The sequence below is a fragment of the Pinus tabuliformis genome, chromosome 2_2 (assembly GCF_031772625.1).
Source record: "Pinus tabuliformis cultivar Carrire ecotype Pingquan chromosome 2_2, CPIR1, whole genome shotgun sequence".
In the NCBI taxonomy this organism is placed as follows: domain Eukaryota; kingdom Viridiplantae; phylum Streptophyta; class Pinopsida; order Pinales; family Pinaceae; genus Pinus; species Pinus tabuliformis.
In genome coordinates, this window is record NC_142300.1 from 1081203999 (window position 1) to 1081230554 (window position 26556).

General features: G+C 40.6%; 1 protein-coding gene across 7 annotated transcripts in view; it reads left to right on the plus strand.

Moving 5' to 3' along the window:
* LOC149197137 (Rhodanese/Cell cycle control phosphatase superfamily protein) overlaps nt 1-26556 on the plus strand; it is a 263884-nt gene that overhangs the window by 144008 nt on the left and 93320 nt on the right. For all 7 annotated transcript variants that reach the window (XM_089405744.1, XM_089405743.1, XM_089405746.1 and 4 more), the window contains 2 exons: nt 26156-26248; nt 26403-26486. In XM_089405744.1, coding sequence (XP_089261870.1) covers nt 26156-26248; nt 26403-26486 — 177 coding nt within the window. The remainder of the gene's footprint in view (nt 1-26155; nt 26249-26402; nt 26487-26556) is intronic.

Genomic DNA, 26556 nt, shown 5'->3' on the forward strand with positions numbered 1-26556 from the left:
CTAATCCGTCAATATGGGTTGCAAAAATGGGACAATATTTCACTCTGAATCACATCGTAGATGATGAAACTAAACTACGTGTGGGAGGCCTTTACTTGGACCAAGAAAGATGGCAATGGTGGCAGTGGCATTATAAATGCTGTCCAAGGGCAGTTACTTGGCAGGTGTTCACAAAAGCCATTTGTGACCGCTTTGACCGTGAATCTAATTTTTTGGGTTGTCTTACTAAGCTCAGACAGACAAGCACAGTAAATGACTATATTACAGCCTTTGAGAAATTGGCCTTCCGCACAGCAGGTCTGGGAGATGACTTCTACTTGGAATGTTTTATAAGTGGTCTCAAAGATGCCATCCAAGCCCACGTTTGGATGCACCACCCAGCCACATGGATGGAAGCTTACACAAAGGCTATCGAAGTGGAACGTGCTTTAGCGACCCAGTCGCCTCGTCCAAATTTCATAGCCAAGGGACGCCCCAACCAGGCTCAGGGCGCTACCCAAACACTTAAGGTTCAAAAGGTGTCCCCCACAGAAATGGCTGAAAGAAGAAAGCAAGGATTGTGTTACTATTATGATGACAAATACTCCTCGGGGCATAAATGCAAGGAACCCAAATTCTTTCAAATTGACGCTACTGATCACAATTCATTTGAGGAAGCCCCCCCCCTTTGAGGGATTAGAGGAGGAAGATGAGGACAACCAGTACGACAATGAGCTCCTAGATACTCCAGAAGAACCAGTTATTTGCTTCATGCTTTGGCAGACATTTCTTCTCCCCAAACTCTCAAAATCAGAGGTTTTATTAAACATCGCCCTGTAGTAGTAATGATTGATAGTGGCAGCATGCATAACTCTATCCATCAGAGAGTTGCAAAAGATGTGCATTGTTTTGTCAGAGCAGTCTAGATTTCTGATGGGGGGACATTGAAATGTGAAGGCCGCTGTGAAAATATCAAACTTCAGATGGGAGATTACCACCTAAAGACCCACATGTTTGCCATCAACATGGGTGGGTGTGACATTGTCTTTGGTGCTGAATGGCTTCACACACTTGGCCCAATCACAATGGATTTCCATGAGTTATATATGAGCTTTAAGCAGAAGGACCACACACATACCCTCTGCGGACTCCAGGCAGGTACTCCTATCATCAACTCGCATAAGATGGAAAAGTCATTAAAAAAGGGCCACCATGGAGTTATCACCCAATTTAATGCCATCTAGGCCTTCGAGCCCATTACTCTTCATATTCATCCTAAGATGCAACAGGTCTTAAACAACCACTCGTAGGTCTTTGACAAACCTCATGAGCTTCCACCCTCTAGAGGGGAACATGATCATAGCATTACTTTGGTCCCAGGGGCACAACCATCGAATGTGCGCCCATATAGATACCCTTTCGCCCAAAAGAATGAAATTGAAAAAATCATCAAGGAACTCCTGGAAGCCGGTGTCATTCGTCCTAGCATCAGTCCTTATTCATCACCTGTGGTCATGGTGCTCAAGAAAGATGGGGAATGGCACATGTGTCCAGACTTTAGGGCCCTCAACAAGCTTACGGTCAAAGATAAATTCCCCATCCCGGTTGTTGATGATTCGTTGGATGAACTAAATAGGGCGCAATTCTTTACTAAGCTAGATCTTTGCTCGAGCTATCACCAAATACGCATGAAAGAAGTAGACATTTCGAAGACTGCTTTCCGAACTCATGAAGGCCATTATGAATTCCTGGTCATGCCATTTGGTCTCTGTAATGCCCCATCCACTTTTCAAAGCCTCATGAATCACCTGCTCAAACCATATCTCAGAAAATTTGTCCTTGTTTTCTTTGATGACATTCTCATCTACAACCTCACCTGGGAAAAACATCTTCAACATGTAGACCTGCTCTTGCAACTGCTCTGGAAGCATAAATTATTTGTCAAATTGTCCAAGTGCTCTTTTGGCATGAAAGAAGTCAAGTATTTGGGCCACATTGTGGGGCGTGAAGGTGTTAGGGTGGATCCCAAAAAGATCTAGGCAATGCAGGATTGGCCCCACCCAAAGACCTTGAAGAGTTTGAGAGGATTCTTGGGTTTCACCGGCTACTATCGCAAATTTGTCCACAATTATGGTCGCATTGCTAGACCCCTCACTCACCTTCTCAAAAAAAATTCATTCCTTTGGACTGATGAAGCACAACAGGCGTTTATAGCTCTCAAACAGGCCATGTGTTCCACTCCTGTATTGGCACTACCTGACTTCACCAAGTCTTTTGTGATTGAATGTGATGCTTCAGGTACGGGTATTGGGGCTGTCTTAATGCAGGAAGGCCGACCCTTGGCCTTCACCAACCAACAACTAAGTGGGAAACATCTGGGACAATCTACCTATGAGAAGGAGATGATGGCCATCCTACATGCAGTGGATACCTGGCGACCATACTTATTGGGGTGGCGTTTCCAAATCCGCACAGATCATCAAAGCCTTAAATATTTTTGGAGCAATGACTATCCTCGCCACAACAAAACAAATGGCTAGCCAAAATGTTGGGATATGATTATGAGATAATTTACAAGAAGGGGCGCGAAAATTTCGTAGTGGATGTTTTATCACACCAATTTGAGGAGGACAACACCCTGCTAGCAATCTCTCTTCCCATTCCAGATTGGATTGAAGAAGCTCGCAAGGAATGGTTTTCACATCCTTCGCTCTCCCAAATCATTAATAACTTGCGAGCAGATCCTAATTCCACAGCGGGCTACTCTTGGAAGGATGAGATTCTTCGCTACAAGGACAAAGTAGTGATATCACCGACATCCACCCTCAAAACGCGCATTTTGGCAGAGTTGCACTCATCTCCCACTACAGGCCATGCAGGCTTTTAGAAGACTTATGCTCGCACTCGTCGTTCCTTCTTTTGGACAGGCATGAAAACGAACATTCTTACTTTTGTAGTTGAATGTGATGTGTGTCAGCGCCACAAAGGAGAAACAGTCAAGTCCCTAGGCACTTTACAACCATTGCCCATCCCTGCCTCAATCTAGATGGATGTTTCTATGGATTTCATTACTGGTCTTCCGAAGTCAGGCAATAAGTCAGTCATCATGGTGGTTGTGGACAAAATTTCTAAGTATGCTCATTTTTGCGCCCTACCCCACCCTTTTACACCCACATTGGTGGCTCAATCTTTCATGGACCAGATCTTCAAATTGCACGGCATGCCCACTTCCATTGTGTTTGATCTTGACCCGATTTTCACCAGTAACTTTTGGCAGGAACTTTTCAAGCTACAAGGCACCCAACTACAACTAAGTACTTCATATCATCCCCAAAATGATGGTCAAACTGAAGCTGTCAACAAATGTTTGGAAACCTACCTCAGGTGCTTCACTTCAGAAAAGCAACATCAATGGGTTCATAGGTTATCTTTAGCTGAATGGTGGTATAATACTAACTATCATGCCGCCACCAAGATGACTCCCTATGAAGCAGTTTATGGTCAACTCCCCCCCTCACCTACTTCTTATATCTCGGGATGCTCTAAGGTGCAAGCAGTGGATCAACTCCTATGGAACCGTGCAACCATGCTAGTTCGTCTCAAAGATAATCACCATCAAGCTTAGAATCGCATGAAGCAACACCCAGACCAACATCGTTTGGAGCACACATTTCAAGAAGGGGATCAGGTATTCTTGAGGCTGCAACCATACAAGCAAACATCACTCAAAGGCAAGGGTAGTAAAAAATTATCTCCAAAATTCTATGAACCTTAGCAAATACTTTAGCGCATTGGCGAAGTAGCCTACAAGCTAGCCTTGCCACCCACTGCAAAAATCCATCCTGTCTTCCATGTATCATGCCTCAAGAAAGTGGTGGGGAACAATTGCAGAATTCAAACCGTCTACCTGAATTGGATGAAGATGGTTCAATCTGGCTCCAACCTGAACATGTCCTGGACATCGAAAACGACATCTGCACGGCCGCACGATCAAGGAAGTCCTTGTCAAGTGGAAAGACACCTCTCCGGAAGACGCAACCTGGGAACCAACCACTATTCTTCAGCAGTTTCTGCAGCTTCAGCCTTGAGGACAAGGCTATTTTTATGGGGGAGGGCATGTTAGGGTCCAACCCTAACCCCCTTATTTATGTAATAGGGTCGAGTCATAGTTATAGTTAGTTAAAGATTCAATAAAGCCCATATTAATAATTGTAAGTGGTTGACCCGCATTTAAAGAAAGGGACCATAGTTAGTTGCAAACAGGCCATGGTATTAGGTAGATGGTATTAAGAGAACCATGGTGCTGACCTGTGGTATTGCATGTATGAATCCTATATAAAGGATAGAGACTCCCCAGTGAGGAGTGTCATGTCTTATTTTGTAATCGAGCCATGCTTTATTGGAGGTTTCCCCCTCATAGAGGTAAGTGAACATTGCTTTCATCTTTGAATAATAAAATACATGCTGTTATTTCTCATTTTGTTCTGTGTTTTGGGTTGTCTTTCTTCGTATATTTGGTATTCTGGCATCTTCTCGCAGGTCAAGAGCATAACATTATTTTCCGCAGTTTTATTTGTGAAGGTTGTAGTGTATTTATTTCGCTGTTGCCGTAGTAATAAAATGAATAAGTAATTTATCAATTAGAAGAAATAATACTAGTTGCTGCAATAGGATTTCAATATTGGAATTTTCACACTTATCTAGCCCTAATGTCTGTTACAAAGCCGCAAATCTATTGTAGCAAAGCGAAGATATAATGAACTTTTTTTTTTGAAAGGACGAAAGGCTTATCTACCAGCCTAGGGGAGGCCGCACTTCTTGGCATAGCAGCGAAGGTGAAAAGAGGCCTCACAAGGTCTACAACATCCATACAAATTCCCAAAATTTTCATGCTCTAAAGGAGATCAAAGATCAAAATTGTTTTAGGACTATAAATTCTATTCGTATACCTTTGTTGCTAAAGTTGTAAAGCGAAGTCTCTTGGAAAACAAAATCCATACTCGACTTCTATGCATTCAAAGTACAAGTTGTACAAAAAGAAATCCTAAACACATTTCATGTTTGAAGGGTCACCTTATAATCTTAAAGCTAATTTGAATTAAAGACTACAGTAATCAAGAAAATGGGAGCCTAGACTCCTATTTTATCTCTGTGTATAAAGGAGACCGAAATCGTAGGCATATTAGGCCTACCTTGAAAGTGTATTTATCTAGCTACAGTCATTCACTGACTTGTGGAAGTAGTATAAGACTCTGTGGTATAAGATCCATGAATGTATGGAGAATTTGTGCATTCATGGATATAGTGAGCATATATAAGTACACAGTCCGAGGAGTCATTAAGCCACATATGGAGCCTACTCTCTTAAACACTAAAATAATCATATGTTGGAAAATACTAAGAGGGTGGGTGAATCAGTTTTCCTTAGCAATTAGCACTTTTAATCTTTTTCAGAACATTAGTTAATCTTCAATTATTATTAATGTTTATGCAGTAATAACAGTAAATAAAAGAACATAGGAGGCACAAAAATTTTAGGTCGAAAACCCCCTCCAGGTAAAAAACCACCGAACTCTTTTCTAATAAATTCTTTAATCTTTAGCCCCAACTAAAATGAAAGCAACATCTTCCTAGAATTCTAGAAAAGCATTCTTCTCTAGCTCCCATTGGAAGGACGCCCCAATGCCCTGGTTTCTTCAGTAATCAATGAATGGATGCCCCAACACCCTAGACCAACCTACCACCCTGAAGTGTTCACAGTGTCCAACCTGTAGGCAACTTCATGCACCTGCCTAACACCTCCCTGCCACCCTATAATGACTGAAATGAGACAAGAGTGTGGATTCTCGTACTAGGGACAATGATCCAGGATACAATATGATTTACAATGATTTTGACCGAACACCCAATCACACTATGACCTGCAACCCAGCCATGACATCATCCCAACAGAGACTCCTATACCTCCTAACAATGCCTTTTCGACTCTAGGCAGATTGATTCTTTTACAATAATGACTCTTGCAATGATGGCACTTTTACAAATGACTCTTTTACGACTTTACAATGATGACTCTTGGCCTTGACACTTCTTCACAATATATGGATGACTGTTATGTCTTCAAAGGATGTCCCGTTGACTCTTGGCCTTGATACTTCTTCACAATATGCAAATGGTTGTCATGTCTTCAAAGGATGTCCTGCTGCAATGCCTCCTTTGATTTGATACTTCAACGCTTGAATTCTTGCTTGAAGTTTTACTTGAATCTTCTTCTACCTGCAGGCAAAATTTGCCCGGTGAAACCAATCCCAAAACAAAACAAAATACCCTTCAACTTACCTCTGCTTGCAAAACACATTGAAGTGCATAATAATGAATAAATACAAATAAAAATTACAATGCGTACCTGAAGTGTGCTTGTCACTTTTGTTGTTGACTTGTTGCAGCAGTAGAAAAAGACTCCCGCTCTTGATATAGGCCTAGACTCTATGCAAGACTATATCCACAACTGACTTAAGGATATATACAATAAAAACTGGTGACATACCCTAGAATTGTGATGGACCAAGTTCTAAGTACAACAACGGAGACCATTCCATCAACTATGACAAGACAAGTAACATGAACTTACAACATCATATAGATTTAGAAAACTTGGTGTAGCATCAAGAATATGTAGCATAAAATGTGTAGTATCAAGAATAGGAAATCCGAAAAACTAATTGTGACATATAGAGACATATACTTATTGTCCCGCAAAAACATATGTTAGAGATGATACTGAAAATTCAAATGTAAACACTTAATCATACATACCTTGCTATAGGAGACTTACCCTTGACTGTTGATGTGTGGTCCTTATTGCAGTGATCCTTGAATGCATGCTTTTTCTTGCCTTCTAGGAGCTCGATATTGAATATGTTTTATCTATGTCATTTCAGATCTCTAGGGTCTGAATTTCGTCCTGTGGTAGCCCTCTGAGTTCTATTTGCAACCCCACAGGTTTGATGAAGATTAGATTCTTCAAGAAAGAGTTATTCCCAATCTCCCACGATGACCTGATTATGATTATAGCCTGGTTCAGTAAAGCGAACTTGTACGAATTGCCACGTGTCATTGTTGCAACCTTAGGTCCTGAAAACGCTACTCAACAAACTACAGTCCGTCCTCTTTCTGCGACTATTTACGAAATTTGAATCCAATGGTCAAAGAGAAAGTTATGACGAGTTTCCCAACGTCATCTGTTTGACATGGAATTCGGGAGCCTGCAAAAACCCTAACTTCCTCAGATCATATCTCAGAAAATATAGCGAACCAAGATCTGAAATTCGGTCATGAGGTTCATCAAGATTTCGGCTCAAGTGGGTCTTAATTTCAGCTCCTGAAGCTTCACAGAAAAAAAGTTATAGCGAAAATGCCATGATGGCTTGTTTTAAGCCACAAAATCCTTACAAGAGGAGGATGTGAGGGTCATTATTTATATGAATGTCTTGAGTTGAGAGGGTCCTCAACAAGCGAACATTGGAGAGATTTTAGGAGAATTTTTTTTATTAATTATTGACTATTCAATGACCACAACCAATTATGAGTGCCATGCCACAACCCCATAGGGTTTTATCTCGCTAACTAGGGTTACTAACTTCAATTGCAAATAACTCTCAAACCATGAAGAACTAGGAGGCGTACCATATATGAACAGAAACATCTCGACGAGTAGAATCCATCAAGAAAATATTTGACACAAAATAATATGAGTTGTTAAGTAAAAATGCCCTTGCAATATCGGGGTAGCCCCTGGTGCTGCTTGGGTTGACATCAATGACAACCACTGATCAACAATCTCCCCCTTTGGCATTGATGGCAACACAATTACTCGCTCGGCGATCATGACACCTCTTCCTACTGCCTTCTCTCCCCCTTTGTCATCAATGGCAAAGGGTAACTCCCCTTGACAAACAACCATCCTGCGGACCTGTACACACCTCCACTCCCCCTTTCTACTCGAGTAGATAAGAGAAAGAGTCTAATGAAAACTTGGGAGAATCCCAAGCTTTTAGCGAAGATACTCAAATGCTTCACGAGGTAATGGTTTGTTAAAGATGTCAGCAATTTGTTCCTTTGTGCCAACATATTCAAGCTTGATATTCTTTTCGGCGACCTGCTCTCTAACAAAATGATATTTAATCAGAATGTGCTTCGTTTTGGAATGCATCATAGGATTCTTGGAGATATTGATGGAACTGGTGTTATTGCAAAAGATGGGAATAGGCTCATCAAACTTAACATGAAGATCTTGCAAAGTTTGATTCATCCAAAGAACTTGTGTAAAACAAGTTGCTGCCGCGATATATTGTTCTTTTGCTGTGGATAACGAGATTGAAGACTGCTTTTTACTTAACCATGAAACAAGACAACCACCTAGATAGAATGCTGCTCCACTGGTACTCTTACAATCATCAACACTTCCTGCCAAATCTGCATCTTTATAAGCTTGGATAACCAGATCATTTCCTTTGGGATACCATAGACCATATTCCATTGTGCCCTTAATATATCGAAGAATTCTTTTGACGGCAATAATATGAGATTCTTTTGGTGCTGCTTGGAATCTTGCTACTTGTCCAACTGCCTGCATCACATCTGGCAAGGAGACTGTCACATATAGGAGACTACCAATCATGGATCTATACAGCCTTTGGTCCACATCTGTTGACGAATCTTCTTGTAACCTATTACCAAGGGGGTAAGGATAGGCTTGCAATCTTCCATCTTGAATTTATTGAGCATTTCCTTGATGTACTTGATTTGATATATGAATATTCCTTTATCTTGTTGAGATATCTCGATAATTGTTAGATTTTCTTGATCCACTTTCACATAGAGATTGCTTGTCAGCGCTTCCTTTCTTGAATCTATAATACATCAACTATTATTCTCCCCCTGAACATGTAATGAAACTGCCATATTGTTCAAACTACCTGTCTGTCAATCGTAGATTTGTGTCATAAACTGTTGCTTGTCAGCGCTTCCTTTCTTGAATCTATAATACATCAACTATTATTCTACCCCTGAGCATGTAATGAAACTGCCATATTGTTCAAACTAACTGTCTGTCAATCGTAGACTTGTGTCATAAACTGTTGCATAGACTCCTCATCTTCAAATTTCTAGGAGTAGATAAGCTGAATTGTTCAGAATAATGTGTCATTTAACAGATCGTCTTGACTTGAGTCATTAATCGAAGCAGCTGTTGATTCCTCACAATCCGTTACGAATCGTGAAAGCATAATTGTTGGGACCTTATTGCCTTCTTGCTTTTCTTGGTCATCTTGTACTTGTTCATCTTGTACCAGTTTTCCTTTACAAACCTTCTTATTCTTGTCGTCAAGCTTTTCATTCGTGGTTGATTCCATCTTGTACCTGCAGTTACGAGCTATGTGTCCATAGTTATGACATTTGTAACATTCGATGCTATTCATAGAATATTTCATTTGGTGTTTATCTCATGATCCTGCAAATTTTCTTCTATGGTTTTGCTGATAATAGTTGTACCTGTCTGGAACTTCACAATCCCTAGCCATATGTCCAAAATTGTTACATTTGTAACATTCAACATCATCTCTCAAATGATCAAATTTGTGGATATTATGCTGAGTTCTGGAATATCCATTTCTGAGAGATCTCCTGGAATTATATTCATTCCAAACATACATGCGACATTTTGAAGCTCTATGTCCAAACCTTCCACATGAATAACAATGACCATAAAATATAGGTTGATACCTGGGAGGAAATATTCTTCGAGGAATTGTCTTCCAAGGTTCTTCCTGCGAGCCTTGATCTCTCCATCTAGTTGGGAGATCTACCTGCTTGGTAGATATTGAATATCCATCTAGTTTAGTTGTCATAGAAGGACTTGACTCCTTTTCGATTTTTTCTTTGTAACCAAGACCAGTCTTGTTGTTGCATGATTGCTGGTTGCTGGTGAGTTCGTCCAAAGTCTTTGAGCTGTTGGTGTAGTTTTGAAGAGTTTTTCCATTTTTTACTTCCTTTCGTAAAGAAACAATTTCAGCTTCCAATGCTTCTCTTTCCTTGTTGCTTTCCTTTAATTCTTTCCTGAGCGATTCTTCAATTCGTTTGTATTCTTCAACCTTGATTTTAAGATTTAGGACCTGTTCCCTTTCTGTCTTTAATTTGTCTTCAAGAGTGTTGACGTGCTTCTTCTCGGCCTTGAGCTCTTTGATAACCTTTATCACTTTGTTTTGAAATTCAACCTCAGTCATTTCTTCTTCTTCGTCTCCTTCTTCGTCAGGTGCCTCTTGCTTATTGTGCTTGGCCATAAACAATACTCTTCCATTGAATTCTTCTTCGTTATCACTGTCTTCTTCGGATGAGGAGCTATCTTCTTTGGAGAAGAAACTTTTCTTAAACCATTTCTTCTTGCCTTGCTTGTTGAACTTCCTGGGACTTTTATTTCCTTTCATAACAACCTCATTTTTGTGAGGACATTTGGCTGCAAAATGCCCAACCTCACCACAATCAAAACATATTAATGGAAGTTTACCTTTAAATTTTCCTGTACCTATTCTCATTTTCTGCGAGAAATAGGCAAACTCTTTATCTCAAAATTCTTCTTCATCTTCTTCCTTTTCCTCATCCTTACAATTGCAAGTTTTTGCTTTCAGAGTTTGCTTGTCCTTACTATTCTTCTTGGATGCGGCAAATGCTGTTTCTAAGTGAGATGTGCCATTCTCTTCTTCAACCCTCATTTCATATGCCGTAAGGATTCCATGCAGTTCATCTATGGTGAGATTGGTCAGATTCGATCTATCTTCCAAGACAGATACCTTATGGTTAAATCTCGCTGGCAAGGTTCTGAGGATCTTTCGGACAACAATTTTCGTTTCAACAGGTTCTCCCAAACCTTCCAATGTATTTGTTGTTTCATCAACACGCTGAAAGTATGCAGCAATATCTTCATCTTCCCTCATTTTGAGTTGCTCAAATTTTGCCCTGAAAATTTGAAGTTTTGCTTCTTTCACCTTTGAGTCACCTGCATATATATTTTCAAGCTTGCCCCATACCTCTTTAGCAGTTTTGCAACTCAATACCTTAAGATAAACAGATTCGATAAGCCCACTAATAATAAGATCTTTAGCCTTTGCATCATATACCATATTTTTCTTACCTTGTTCATCTTGGGTCGATGTGAAGCCTTTGTCAACGATTTCCCATACTTCGTATCCTTGCGCCAACAAATGAACTTGCATTCTTCCACTCCAAAGTGCATAGTTATTTCCATTGAACAAAGGAACTCTATTCTTAGTATACTCCATGATCTCCTTCCAGTTGTTAGACTGCTATTGAAGGAACTTGGCTCTAATACCAATTGTTGGAAAATACTGGGGGAGGGGTGAATCAGTATTCCTTAGCAATTAGCACTTTTAAATCTTTTCAGAGCATTAGTTAATCTTCAATTATTATTAATGTTTATGCAGTAATAACAGTAAATAAAAGAACACGAGGCAACAAAAAGTTTAGGTCGAAAACTCCCTCTAGGTAAAAAACCACCAAACGCTTTTCTAATAAATTCTTTAATCTTCAGCCCCAACTAAAATGAAAGCAACAACTTCCTAGAATTCTAGAAAAGCATTCTTCTCCAGCTCCCACTGGAAGGATGCCCCAACGCCCTGGTTTCTTCAGTAATCAACTGAATGGATGCCCCAACACCTTAGACCAACCTACCACCCTGAAGTGTTCACAGTCTCCAACCTGTAGGCGACTTCATGCACCTGCCTAACACCTCCCTGCCACCCTATAACGACTGAAATGAGACAAGAGTGTGGATTCTCGTACCAGGGACAATGATCCACGATACAATATGATTTACAATGATTTTGACTGAACAACCAATCACACTATGACCTGCAACCCAACCATGACATCATCCAAACAGAGACTCCTGTACCTCCCAACAATGCGTTTTCGACTCGAGGTAGATTTATTCTTTTACAATAATGACTCTTCCAATGATGACACTTTTACAAATGACTCTTTTACAACTTTACAATGATGACTCTTGGCCTTGACACTTCTTCACAATATATGGATGACTGTTATGTCTTCAAAGGATGTCCCGTTGACTCTTGGCCTTGATACTTCACAACATGCAGATGGTTGTCATGTCTTAAAAGGATGTCCTGCTGCAATGGCTCCTTTGATTTGATACTTCAGCTCTTGAATTCTTGCTTGAAGTTTTACTTGAATCTTCTTCTACCTGCATGCAAAATTTGCCGGTGAAACCAATCCCAAAACAAAACAAAATACCCTTCAACTTACCTCTGCCTGCAAAACACATGTAAGTGCATAATAATGAATAAATACAAATAAAAATACAATGCGTGCCTAAAATGTGCTTGTCACTTTTGTTGTTGACTTGTTGTAGCATTAGAAAAGGACTCCCACTCTTGATATAGGCCTAGACTCTATGCAAGACTATATCCAGAACTGACCTAAGGATATATACAATAAAAATTGGTGATAAACCCTAGACTTGTGATGGACCAAGTTCTAAGTACAACAACGGAGACCATTCCATCCACTATGACATGACAAGTAACATGCAATTACAACATCATATAGATTTAGCAAACCTGGTGTAGCATCAAGAATATGTAGCATAAAATGTGTAGTATCAAGAATAGGACATCTGAAAAACTAATTGTGACATATAGAGACATAGAGATGTAACCGAGACACTGTATATACTTACATTGTCTTGCAAAAACATATGTTAGAGATGATACTCAAAATTCAAATGTAAACACTTAATCATACATACCTTGTTGTAGGAGGCTTACCCTTGACTGTTGATGTGTGGTCCTTACTGTAGTGATCCTTGAATGCATGCTTTTTCTTGCCTTCTAGGAGCTCGATATTGAATATATTGTATCTATGTCATTTCGGATCTCCAGGGTTTGAAATTTTGTCCTGTGGTACCCCTCTGAGTCTTATTTGCAACCCCACAAGTCTTATCAAGATTAGATCCTTCAAGAAAGAGTTATGCCCAATCTCCCATGATGACTTGATTATAGCCTGGTTTAGTAGAACGAACTTGTACGAAGTGCCACGTGTCACTATTGCGACCTTAGGTCCTGAAAACGCTACCCAACAAACTACTGTCCGTCCTCTTTTTGTGACTATTTACGAAATTTGAATCCAATGCTCAGAGATAAAGTTATGACGATTTTCCCAATGTCACCTGTTTGACATGAAATTCGGGAGCATGCAAAAACCCTAACTTCCTCAGATCATATCTCGGAAAATATAGCGAACCAAGATTTGAAATTCGGTCATGAGGTTCATCAAGATTTTGGCTCAAATGGGTTTTAATTTCAGCTTTTGAAGCTTCACAGAAAAAAAAGTTATAGCGAAAATGCCACGATGACCTGTTTTAAGCCACAAAATCCCTACAAGAGGAGGATATGAGGGTCATTATTTATATCAATGTCTTGAGTTGAGAGAGTCCTCAACAAGCGAACATTGGAGGGATTATAGGAGAAAAGTAATATTATTAATTATTGACTATTCAATGAACACAACCAATTATGAGTGCCATGCCACAACCCCATAAGGTTTTAGCCCACTACTTCAAACGCAAATAACTCTGAAATCGTGAAGAACTGGGAGGCATACCATATATCAACGGAAACATCTTGATGAGTAGAATCTGCTGAGAAGATCTTTGACACAAAATAATATGAGTTGTCAAGTCAAAATGCCCTTGCAATATCGGGGTAGCCCTTGGTGCTGCTTGGGTTGACATCAATGACAACCACTGATGAACATCATAATCTTTAAGGAAGAAGTCTTCAAACAGTAAATATGTCATGCGCCAGTTCGTGGAAGAATCCTTGAATATTTCATCAAGATCAGGAAAGATTTGTTTTTATTTTGTCTCATACATCTAACATTATGTCTACAGTTTGCAATAGGAGCAATAAGCTCAATGGAGTATCAAACAATGGTATGTATCTCTTAAGGTATGTATGACCTGCCCATGTGCTAAGTTTGATATCTTTTTTTTTTAACAAGAACGGGTAATGGATATATTGCCAAAGGTGGAGCAAGCTCCTATTACAATCGACTGTAACTTAAAAAAACTGAGCAATGAGAGTGATCTGGGAACGTAGTCCCTTCTCCATTGCTTATATTCAAAAATTCATTGAGATCTTTAGTTATTCTTGAATACTGTCTTACGTATTGTCCCTCTAGAAAAGCAAATTTACATAACATTGGTCGTTCTGCTTGTTATTCCTTCTGCTTGCCGCTCCGTTTGCTTGTTGTACCTTCAACTCACTGTTCCTTATGCTTGTTGTTCCTTTTGATTGTTGTTCCTTCTGCTTGTTGTTCCTTCTTCTGTTTGTTGTTCCTTTGCCTGCTGTTCCTTCGGATGTTGTTCCTTCTGCTGCTGTTCCTTTTGTTAGCTGTTCCTTCGAGTTGCTGTTCCTTCAGGTGCTGTTCCTTCGAGTGCTGTTCCCTTTGCTGCTGTTCCTTCTGCAGCTGTTCCTTATGCTTGTTGTTCCTTCGGATGTTGTTCCTTTGGCTTGCTGTTCCTTTTGCAGCTGTTCCTTCTGCTTGCTGTTCCTTTTGCTGCTGTTCCTTCTGCTGCTGTTCCTTCTGCGTGCTGTTCCTTCTGCTTGCTGTTCCTTTCCCTGCTATTCCTTTTGATTGCTGTTCCTTCTACTGCTGTTCCCTCTGCTTGCTGTTCCTTATGCTTGCTGTTCCTTTTGCTAGCTGTTCCTTCCGCTGTTGTTCCTTGTGAAGCTGTTCCTTATGCTTGCTGCTCACTCTGCCTTTTGCTTGGCGTTCCTGAATGTGACTTGTTGAATTCCTAAAACGACTCTCACTCTTAATATTGGGGCCAGTGAGCGCAGATCTGTTAGTTTTAGGATGGTTAAGGCAAAGGATGAGTAGAGCAGGGTCCTCCATTAAGGCTGAGATTTCCTTGGGACAACAGACAACTTTTGTATGCCAGCGAAGCTGCTTGCTTATTTAATTCCCGCAGGGTTACGAAAATGATCTTTGGAGTTTAAGAGATTAATCAGAAGCTCTGAGTCTTCGCAATCTGGCATGTTTTTAAGAGACTGTAACTCTTTGCTTGATTGTTCGAACTTATGCCTAGACCCCAACTGAAGCTAGTTTTATTCGATCTATCCGGGGAGAGAATCAATCCTCTTGCACCTGCAGTTCCTGGGTTCCCCTTGGACGCTCCATCGAAGAAGATAGTGGCTTTTGAGGTCCCCTGCCACCACTTGAGAAAGTCACCTTCAGTGAGACGCAATCGCCAGGTTGGAGCATTCATCGGTTTGCTGATTGTATCTTTCCTTTCACCTGACGCGCAGAATCCTATCCACTCAGAAGCTTCTGGTGGTAGAGGGGAGGCAAAGACTGTTTTATCTACTATTTCCAACAGGATGGCTTTAACTTTGGCAGCCACTTCCACTGAGTTCGAGAGCCTGTTGTTGAAAACACAATCGTTTCTAGCCAACCATACTTTCCACCAAAGGCATTTTGGAATAGCTTGCCAAATGTTTTTCCAGACTGCATTTTTAGTTTTTTTCTTCGAGTTTTGATCTGCCCAGGAGGTGAAGAGGGTGACGACTGATATCTGGGGGGGGGGGACACTAAGTCCGTGGAGGACCATCTTCTAGACTGCTTGTGTGAAATCGCAGTCAACCATTAAGTGGTCAGAGGTTTTGATAGCAGAATTGCATAGGCTACATCTAAAGGGGCCGTGGAATCCTCTTTTGGTTAGATTTTCTCTTGTTAGAGCCTTTTTGTGCATGAGTAACCAAGTGAAAAAATTCACCTTTGGTAGACTAAAGGGGGACCAAACGGATTTCCAGAGCTTCGGTGTTAGCAAAGGGGCATGTATAGCTTGTAAAGAGGAGAATCCTTGAGTTGTTGTATATATTCCGGTTCTTCCCCACCCCCATTTGTCTTTGGATGAGCGATGGACAGGGGCGAGACCAGAGAGTGCTGCACATAACAAGTTTTTTTGGGATTCCAGGTGGTCGGGAACCCCTGGAAAAGTCCATCCTGCCCAGTTCCCTTTGCTGTCCCAAGAACAAATATCTGCTAGCCGAAGGAGACCTTTGTTCACTAGCCAGATCTTTATATCATTGCAGGAGTTTAGGGTGGCCAAAGGGGCATTCCCTTGTATAGTATCCTCCCACAGTAATGTTCTTTGTCCATTGCCTAGAATTCTGTATAAATGCTGCTGTACATGGTCGATGCTTCTTCTGACTAAATTCCATATTGTTGTTCCTGTTGGAGTAGATGTTGTTGTGAGGTTTCTCAATGAGCTTCCCTTTAGGTATTTCTTCCAGAGGATCTTACTGACAGGATGATTTTTATCTGCATACAGTTGCCATATGATTTTTCCACCAAGAGCCAGATTTTCCAGGCCTGGATCTCGTATGTGTAACCCGCCTTGCTGGAGTGGTCTTTTTAGGATATCCCAACTTACCAGATGTAACTTGCTCTGATTGCCCTTGCCTCCATTCCAAAGAAAGTCCTGGAGGAGCTTGGAGATCTGTTCTGTGATAGTCTTGGGTGCTAGTAGGAGGGAAGACTAGAATATGGGGAGGGCGGAGAGGACTGCCTTTATCAAAACCATCTTCCCAGCCTTTGTAAGCCATTGGCCTCCCCAATATGCTATTTTTGCTTTTATCTTGCTTATTACTTCCGTCCAGAGGGAGGGAGGGCTTTGTCCCAGGGTTAAGGGAAGGCCTAGGTATTTGATCTTTTCCCATTTGTCATACCCAGGGAAACCCAATGTGCAGGCAATTCGAAGGATAGTTGGATGATCTACATTCCAGTCGTAGACAACGCTTTTTCTTTTGTTGATCAAGGCTCCTGAGATTGAGCAGTAGTGATGAAGAATTTCTTTGAAAGCTTTTGCTATCTTAATCGAGGCACCTCCCAAAAGGAGAGAATCATCTGCAAAAAGGGCATGATTTATTGGGTCAACTCCTCTTGCTGCCTTGATGCCTGGGATAGAGCCTGATTTCATTTCCGCTGTTAGCTTTCTGCTTAGGGATTCTGCCAACAAGATATAAAGAAAGGGTGACAATGGGCACCCTTGGCGGAGCCCTCTTGAAGCTTGAAAAAAGTCAGCAGGTCTGCCATTGACCAGGGGCGCTATCCAAGGTCTGTGAGTGCAGGCTTTTATCAAATTGACAAACTCAGCACTAAAACTGAAGGAGAGAAGGATTTTATAAAGGAATGAAAGTTTAACCCGGTCAAAAGCATTTGACATATCCAGCTTGATGAGCATGCCTTTTTCCTTCCGAGTGTGGCTAGAGTGGAGGGCTTCTTGCACTTGGATCACATTGTCTATGAGGTGTCTTCCTTTGACAAAACCACCCTGCAGAGGGGAGATTAGGTTCCCTAACAGAGGCTTGATTCTATTGGCTAAGAGTTTGGCAAGGATCTTGTAGGAGGCATTGCAGAGAGAGATAGGCCGGAATCTATCGAGAGTCTCAGGGTTAACTTCTTTCGGGATTAGGGCAAGGAAGGTGGAGTTGGTGCACCCTCCCACTTTGGCTTTCTTTTGAAAGGCTTTTACCATTCTGAGGAGATCGAGTTTTATTACATTCCAGCAAGCTTTGTAAAAATGAATGGTGAAGCCATCCGGCCCAGGGGCTTTATCTGGCTCCATTGACCAAATGACTTCCACTATCTCTTTTTCTGTAAAAGGCTTCAATAACCCATCATTTAAATCTGCTGTGACAAGTGAGGGGATATTTGACAAAAAGTCAGTAGCCAGGTCTTCATCAGAAGAACCATCCTCTTGGAATAGATGCTGAAAATGGGATGTGGCAGCCTGTTTTATGAGCAATTGTCCTTTGATAACTTCCCCCTCACTGGTGGATATTTCTGAAATGTGATTCTGTGAGAGACAAGCTCTGCATTGTCTGTGAAAGAATGTTGTGTTTCTGTCTCCAGCTTGCAGCCAGAGGCTGTGAGACTTAAGGTGCCAGTATTCCTCTTCCTTTCGAAAGGAAAGAAAAGAGTTGAATTGGGCGTTCTGTTCGAGGAGAAACTGAGCTTTGGTGATTTCAGTTCCTTCCATGCCTAACTGAATCTTGGCTAGAGTCTGTACAACCTTTTGTCTAGTGCTCGTTGGAGTGGATAGAGGTTTTTTTTTTGCCCAGGATTTTAGAGCAAACTTAGTGTACTTGAGCTTCTGCTCCCACACAAAATTGGGGGATCCTTCAACTGGTTGCGACCAAGCAAGAGTCACTGTGTCCATAAAGCCCTCCCTCGAGACCCATAGGGGGCTGAATCTAAAGGGAATAGGTCCCAAGTCCTCCTCTTTCTCTATCAACATCGAGATGGGATTGTGGTCAGATGTTATTTTGGGAAGGATTTTTGAACAGATTAAATGCTTGCCCTTTGAACTAGAAACCGGTCTAGACAAGCAGCAATGTTGGCATTACCAACTCTATTGTTGGTCCAGGTATAACGACCTTTCTTGGGTTTGAGGTCAAGTAGGTCCCATGCGAGAATCAAAGACTCCACCGAGACATGGAAGGGATCTTTACCCCATACTCCACCTTTTTTCTCATTTGGATCTAGTGTGATGTTAAGGTCCCCTGCCAAAATGATGTTTGGGGGGAGTAGATTTCTAGGAAATCTGAGAGAGTATGCCAACAATCCTTCTTTTCCAGAAAATTAACAGGAACATATAGATTGAAGAGAGCTAAAGAAATCTTACTTGGGAGGTGTAGAAGATCTGTGTATATCCAGTGTTGGGTTGCGAAGGAGCTCTTCAGCTGAAACATATCCTCCGACCATAAGGTTGCAAGGCCCCCTGAAGTACCTCGGGCACTGACCGCTTTTCCTGAGTTCTTTTTCCACTTGGTTCGACTTAATGATAGAAGAGCATCTTCTTCTATCTTTGTCTCTTGAAGCAAGAGGATATCTGAGGGTTCCATTCTTAATAAATCTTTTACTGCTTCAACTTTCATAGGGTTCCCCAGGCCCCTGCAATTCCAAGAGACAATCTGCATTATTTACTAGGGAAGGAAGGAGTAGACCCTCCCTTTGTGGGTCGGGTCCTTGTGTTTCTGCCTAGTGACATTTCAATTGTGGACTGACTGCCCTACATCTTTAGTCGTTCTGCCTCTTTTTCTTTGATCTCCTTGCAAGACCTCCTTCCCGCCTTTTTATTGGGTCGCTCGAAAGAATCATCTTCGGAAGAACCAGGACTGTCTATCAGCTTTTTCTTTTTAGTCATTTCTACATATGAGGGTGGAGAAATGGCGCCTGCTGGAGGATCCTGATTTTCCTGCTGGGTTGCATCTACACAAGGGATTTCTGTAGTGGCTTCTCCCGTTTGTTCCTGAGGTCCTGAGTTTATTTCTGCGTCTGCTATCTGTTCCATATTCTGTTGCACCTCTCCCTCTTCAAGTTCTGGTTGGTCATCTGGAGGGATTAGTGCAGCAAAGGGATTTGAAGAGATGGTGGCATTTGTTGTGTCCTGATCTTCGGGTAGGCTCTTCCCAACGGAGGGTCCTCCGTTCTCTGGATTCCCTCCTTTCCTTTTCGCTCTGTTGGTCTGTTTCGATGTGCCTGGTTTTCGGGCTTGTGTCCACTAATCGCCCTTATCTTTTTCTGTTTCTTCCTCAGCTTTCTTCTTGTAGTTTCGAGCGAAGTGACCATAGACGTGATAGTGTCGACACTTGAAGGGAAGCTGTTCATAATCAAGTTCCTGAATGTGAGACCAGCCAGCTATGGTAAGCTTAATAGCCTTAGGCAACCCTATCTCCAGATCGACTTCAACACATATTCTGGCACACGAGTATTGTTCTCTCCTTTCAGCCCTATCAATGTATTTTCCTAGTTTGTTCCCAATTGTTTCCATGGATTCCGAGTTCCAGCAATGAAGTGGTAGGTGGGGTAACCTTACCCAGACAGGAACGGCTGAAGGAGTATCTTGGGAAGGATCAAAGTCCGGCGTCCATTTATTCAGATAGAGCCCTTGGGGGCCCATGAAATATGGACCGTTTCGGAAGATAAGATCTCTATCTTCTGTTGATTCAAAGACAAACACATAATATCCTCTGCCTACCAGATGACTTCGGATTCCTTCAGAGACAAGGGGCCTCCAGTTTCTCTGGACCCATCCATCAATGGCTTTGGGAGAGGGCCAGAGGCCCGTAAATTGACCAATAAGCCCGCGTTCTGCTAGATTCAGCGCAGTTCGACACAGGTGTTCCGCAGGCAGTTCTACAGAGGGGATGGATTCAGCTTTCTTAACAAACTTCTGCTGGTTCGGGGTTGCTTTCCTCTTGCTGCAGGAGGCTACCAGTTGTTTGAAGGTAGCGATCTTAGGAGGGAGGGGAGGTCGAGGGCCCCCTCTGATGTCCATGTTGGAGGACTCAGATTTTTACCAGATGAAGAGGCTAACCACGTAGAGCTTTCTCTACTCTCTTTCTGGTTGGCCTCAGCAGCAGGAGGCTGCCGAGGGAGGGTTCTGTAGAAGCAGTAGCGGCTAGGTCAAGGTTGAGCGCGCTCCAGAGCTCTCTCGCTGATCTCATCCAAACTCATCTAAGTTTGATATCTTAAGGTCAATTGATTTTATGATTATAGATTTCTAATGTTTGAGATAAAACCTCACTCTCATTCAATTGGTCTCCATCTAACAAATGTTTAGGATTTAGTCCAAGATATATACCAATCATTGAGGTAATAGAAATCCTAATCTCCATGATCGTATACTTTTATATTTTGATTATGCTTGTCAAGAAATTTTGCAGGTATATATTAAGAATGGTAATGAAGATGCTATCATATTTCAGAGGAAGTCCTTCATTAAGAAACCTTACAAGGTTTGTAAAAGGAGTAACTCAAGGTATGTATAAAGGTTTAAAAGGAGTAACTCCAGGAATTTCCAGGATTTTGAATACCCTCGTTATACTATCTCTTGTCATTTGATCATTCTTGTGAAACCCTAACCCTTATGTTTAACTATAAAACCCTAGTCTCTTGATGTTAAGGGTATGTCAATATTGATTATGAAACCCTAGTTTTCTTAGCATTTGTTGATAAAGTCTAGAACATATGATGAACGCCTATTCTTTTGAAGTTTAGGATTTTGATAACAACCCTAGTCCTTTTGGGTATGTGTGGATTATATAATGAAGACCTAGATTTTTAGGGTTTGGTGAATTAGGGTTTATAAACAAACCCTTGTAATAACTAAAGTAATATCCTAGGAATGAAGCCCTAGATGTATATTCGTCCATATGATTGAAGCCCCAACCCGTTTAAAATTGTTGTATACCTAACTTTGACATATTGATGTTTGCATCTAGGGTTTACAAAGAAATCATAGAAAGGAATTGTTATAAGGAAATAACAATGAAACCCTAGAGATAAAATGTTGGTATGCCATCTTGAGTATTGATATTCATGTTTTCGAAATCTAGAGTTTGTAACAAACCCTTGTAGAGTGTGACATGTAATTCTAAAAGCACATTGCTGATACTTTGGTTGAGTTTCTAATATCTAAAGTCTTATGTCTCAAAGATGGAGTCTAGAGGTTATTGCGAAACCCTAGCAAGATGTTGAAGTCTAGTCTAAAAAAAATGTGATCCTTGTTAATTATGAACCTAACTAGGTTTAGTTATTTGATATCTCAAGCTTGAATGTTTTGATGCTTCCATTATAATGATATGATTTTGATATAGTTGACTTCATGCTTCTGTATATTTGTATTTGGTTGTGCTTGCTATTAAAGTTTTATAGGTAGATAGTGTTGAAGATTGAAGGTGTTCATAATGATAAGCATGATGAAGTAAGCTACAAGAATGATGAAATATGACCTTGATGTCATGAAGCCTTAAAAGGATAAAGTTACTCTGATATTATAAAAAGAAGGAAGCTATTGATCTCCTCAAGTTAAGAGGGAGCTTGGATAAATGAAAAGGTATATCTCCCCAGTTGAGAGGAAGGAAATATTATGATAGTCATAATGAATACCTTGAAGAAAGAATGAAACTAAATGAAAGTACTTCAGATGGATTTGCAAACAAAATACTTGAGAAGTACTGAGGCTGTATTTGGCGCTACTGAAGAAGTGAAAGAAAATGAAAGCTTCTGAAAATTTGTATTTGGATAACTTGATGATGATATAAGTAACATCAAAATGATTGAGGACCCCGAAGGTTTGTGTTTACTTGTATATGTATTTGAAGGTTTATTACTACTTGGGGTTGTGATTGTGCAGGATCTCTCCATTAAAATTTTGAACATTTGAAACATGCTTGGAGTGGTGGATATATATATATCTGATTTAATTGATAAGGAGAGATGAAGGATCTTGTGGCAACAAGATGCTTGGGAGGACATCTGGTCAGCTTATGTGTTGATATATAGATCCTGAAGTAGGGAGGGCGGCGTTGGTCAGGGAGCTCTGACCTTGGATATGCACCTAGATCAATTGGGTTAGTGTTAGAGCTTATAAGCCTTATGGTACCTAGAGTGGCTAAAGCTTTAACACACCTTAGTCTCACCCAATTAGAGTACCTTGGTCAGGTATCTAATTTGTAGCACTATGTGTGTTGTGACTCTTCATAGAGTATATCATTTTGAGATCTTCCATATACCTCTGTATGTATGTAATTATGAATACCTCCTTAGTTAAGAGGGAGTGTTGAAGAATGTAACTAGTGTCGATCTTCATAATTGTATTTAATGAAAAGAAAGAAAAATGAATTTTATTGTAAAAGAAATTAACTTATTAAAGCATGGGTTTCATGCTTGGGGCAATGTTTTCTATGTCAAAGCCTCCATTGAAGGATTCTAGGTTTTCTCTTGAGTTAATAGTCATTATTATTTTTATTAGACCCTTCTTGGGCTTTTGTATCATGTAAAAAGAATTATTTTTGAGTACAAAAGGTCATTTGTCATCTCCACACCAAGTTGGCCATGTCCACATGAAGTTGGCCTAGATTAGGGCTATTCGACCCAGTAGAAAGGCTATATATAGAGAGGAAACTCGACCTATTTGAAGAACTCACTCATCAAGTTCGATCTACAAGAGAAAGGCACAGAAAAGAAGAGCGAAGTAGCTGGAGAAGGAAGGAAGAAGTTGGGAAGACCTAAATCGAGTTTTTGGGCAATCTATCTCTCACACGTGATAAGTTTCTGGGTTGTAGCTGGGGCCGAAATCCTGAATCTACTGCAGGTTTGAAATTTTGTTGCTGGAGGCCAAAATTTTGGATTGTAATTGCAACTGGGACGCTGACACTTGGAGATTTTGGCAGGGGTCATCTACAAGGAGGAATCACTGACTTGGTGTTTGGAGGAAGTTTTTGTCTAGGTCTAAAGGGTCTTGGATTGTCTCATCTTGTTTTACTAGTGGAATAATTGGATTGAGTTTTCCGCTATATAGGGGTTTTGCCCTGGCTGGGTGCCTACATCTTGTGTCCCCTGTTGCGATATTATTTGTTTGGCATTTGTCTTGATGAAAGGAACATAATAAATTGAAAGAAGAACTAATAAGAAAAAAAGCAATGACAAGAAAATGTCAAAGTCTAAGAGAATTTGTCTTAAAGAACCTAATCTGTATAATGCCCTTGATTTATCAACAAGCCGACGTGATAGTTTAGGAGGGAGATTTTGAAATTTGAATTTTAATTTTGGAGTTAGGACTTGGTCTAAAATTTTGGACAAATTAATTAATTTTAATATGCCCAAAAATGGCCTTCCAAATTTTGACCAATAACATGCTGCCACATTAGTCAACCAACTATATGATGTTAGCACATCAAACTATTTCCACATCATCACATCTTGTCACCACATCGTCAGCCCTTGGGTTTTTGGACCACAAGATGGGTCTTCAACTGTGATTGAGCATTTCTCTCAAACTGTGAGGACCCACAAAATTCTCCACATACCACCAGAATCAACGTGATGAGGAGAATCCAATGGCGAGGGTCTCCAAGACAAATTCAATGATCTGCATCATCAAAATCCTTAATAATTATAGGGTGTCCTCATCATCCATGGAACCCAAACCCTAGGGCTAGGGTTTTAGCCAACTGCATCATCCCCTGCATACCTATTCATGCTATGACATCAATGACCTGTTGCACCCCTGCATAATCATCCTGCAATTGCTCCCACTTTGACATCAATGACAACCTAGTCAACACTCGGGAAACATGAAAGTTGTCACAAGAGAATCCTATGCTTGAGAGCTATCATGAGTAATACTGCACCAAAGCAAAGGTCATTTATAGATTCTGTAGACACCAACCATGTGGAATGACATGGTGCGACTTGACATGAGCTGGACTAACCCATACACCAATGATCACCCTTACAAATGCAGGGTCCCATAACACCATGAGTACTCATGAGAAGTCAACCAATGCTCTCCAATCCGATTAGGGACGAGATTGTTTATGTGAAGCTATCAAGGGACAAGACATGGTCCAACCAAAAGAAAATGGATACAAACTCAAAACAACAAGGCAGGTCTAAGATACCTAATATAGGGATTCACATGGTTTTTAGATGGCTTTAACTTGTGACTTTGGGCTTACAATGGTGGTGAATGTTGTACTGAAAAAATCTATGCACCCCCATGTTGTAAAGTGTAACTAGGTTCAGTCTTCATAATGACATGTAATTATGATCTTTGTAAATGATGAAAAGAAGAGTAATGCCTTGCTTCATGGGTTTCATGAGCAAGAGTTTTTATCTAGATGGCTCCCATTGAGAGCCTTAGGATTTATCATTAGAGTCAAAGAGTCAATGTCATGTATGGAGAAGCCCTTCTTGGGCATGTGTCAAATGTATATAAGTCTATAGAACCCTCCAACGACAAGCACTAGCTCTCTTCCTCATGTCGGCTTCAAGATGAAGTAAAGATCTCATGACAGCTTCAAGCTATGGAGACACACCTATTCATAAATACATGTCAGCTTATTTATAGGGGGCAACCACTATAAATATATGTAAAGGCTCTTTGCATTAGACAGTGAGTAAAGCTCTGAAATTCGGGCAACAGAAAGAAGAACAGTTCAGACTAAACTCAGAAGAGTAAGGGACAACAAGGGTTTGTTTTAGGCCAGTCACAGTATACAGATTGGAGCTCTACAGTGAAGAAGTTCGGATATGTCTCTCTGTGATTTCGGATAGACAGTGACAGTGAGAAGTTCGGATCTCTGGGTGAAGATCTCAATGCTACAGCAGAAAGATTCAGTTTGGATGAGAGTATCTATACCACAGCTAGATGATATATAGAAGCCATGGTTCAGTGATATGAAGGAGCTGCTATTATGTGAAGTATCACAGTGTTTTGGTGCTGCTGCAGTAAGGACGTTTGGTAACAATACAGTGATATGGTTCAGTGCCATCTCAAGTATGTCTACAGTTCATTGCTATCACATCATGCTCAGAAAGGAGATGATCTCAATACGTAAGAGGAACCAAAAGGAGGAAAGAGAAGACAGTCAGAGAGCTAGTGTTTTGGTCTTGGAAGTGGCTAATAGGTCAAGGGTCTTGGTCTTGGTATTCACAATCGGAATCTCTATAAGAAGAATTTGTGCGGGTTTTCCTCTCAAAGAGTGAGAGGTTTTGGCCCTGGCTCATAGCCTACATTCTGTGTCTCTTGTCTATTTATGTTCATGCATTGGTTACTGTTTGATGAAGAAGAACACTAATAATATAACAAGAAGAAGATTCTAATATAAGAAGAAAAAGATTTCACAAACAGTCACTAATCAAAGAGAAATCACCTGATGCTAATGCCCTAGATTTCTCAACACCCCGCTGATAGAGGGGTACACACTAGTTTGAATTTACTTGTGTCGGGATTTTAGTTAATGAAATTTAGAGGCATTGAGTAACCAGCTAGGCCAGTGTTCCAGGCTTTTGATTATATAGAATACTAGTTTGAATCGTTTCATCATAGTAATCCAAGTTCTCAAAACAATAGAATCCCTTTTCCCTATGTCTTTGTTTCCTGTCAATATGTTTGATATTAACTGAATATGCATTTTGATTAGTTATTTTTTTGTTAAGTGCAGATATAAATTCTTATCATTTTTGAAGATGTTTGGTGAACATGTATATTATCTTATTTTGTCAGGTAGATGGCTCTATAAAGAAGTTACTGAAGAATGCAAATGCAATTGATGATGTCTTGACTGCAGCCGTCATCAAAAACTTGAAAATTGTCAATGTATGCTCTCTTCAGTGGGCTTGCCTGACATTGTGAATGAACCCAGTGTGGTATATTATACATGTCAATTATCAAGCTTCCAATATAAATATATTTCATCTCTTTAGACATTGCTCAATAAACTCATTTCCAGGTATATATGAAACTGTAATAGGGTGGTACAAAGGTGATCATTATGGATGCAGATGGTCTTCAATCCAAAAAGGTTGCTAGAGCTTTGAGGAAGCTTGGAATCAGGGTATGAACTCTATACGAAATTGATAGTGAGGGATACACATTTGCTTGTTACTACTGAGTTGTCATACGTA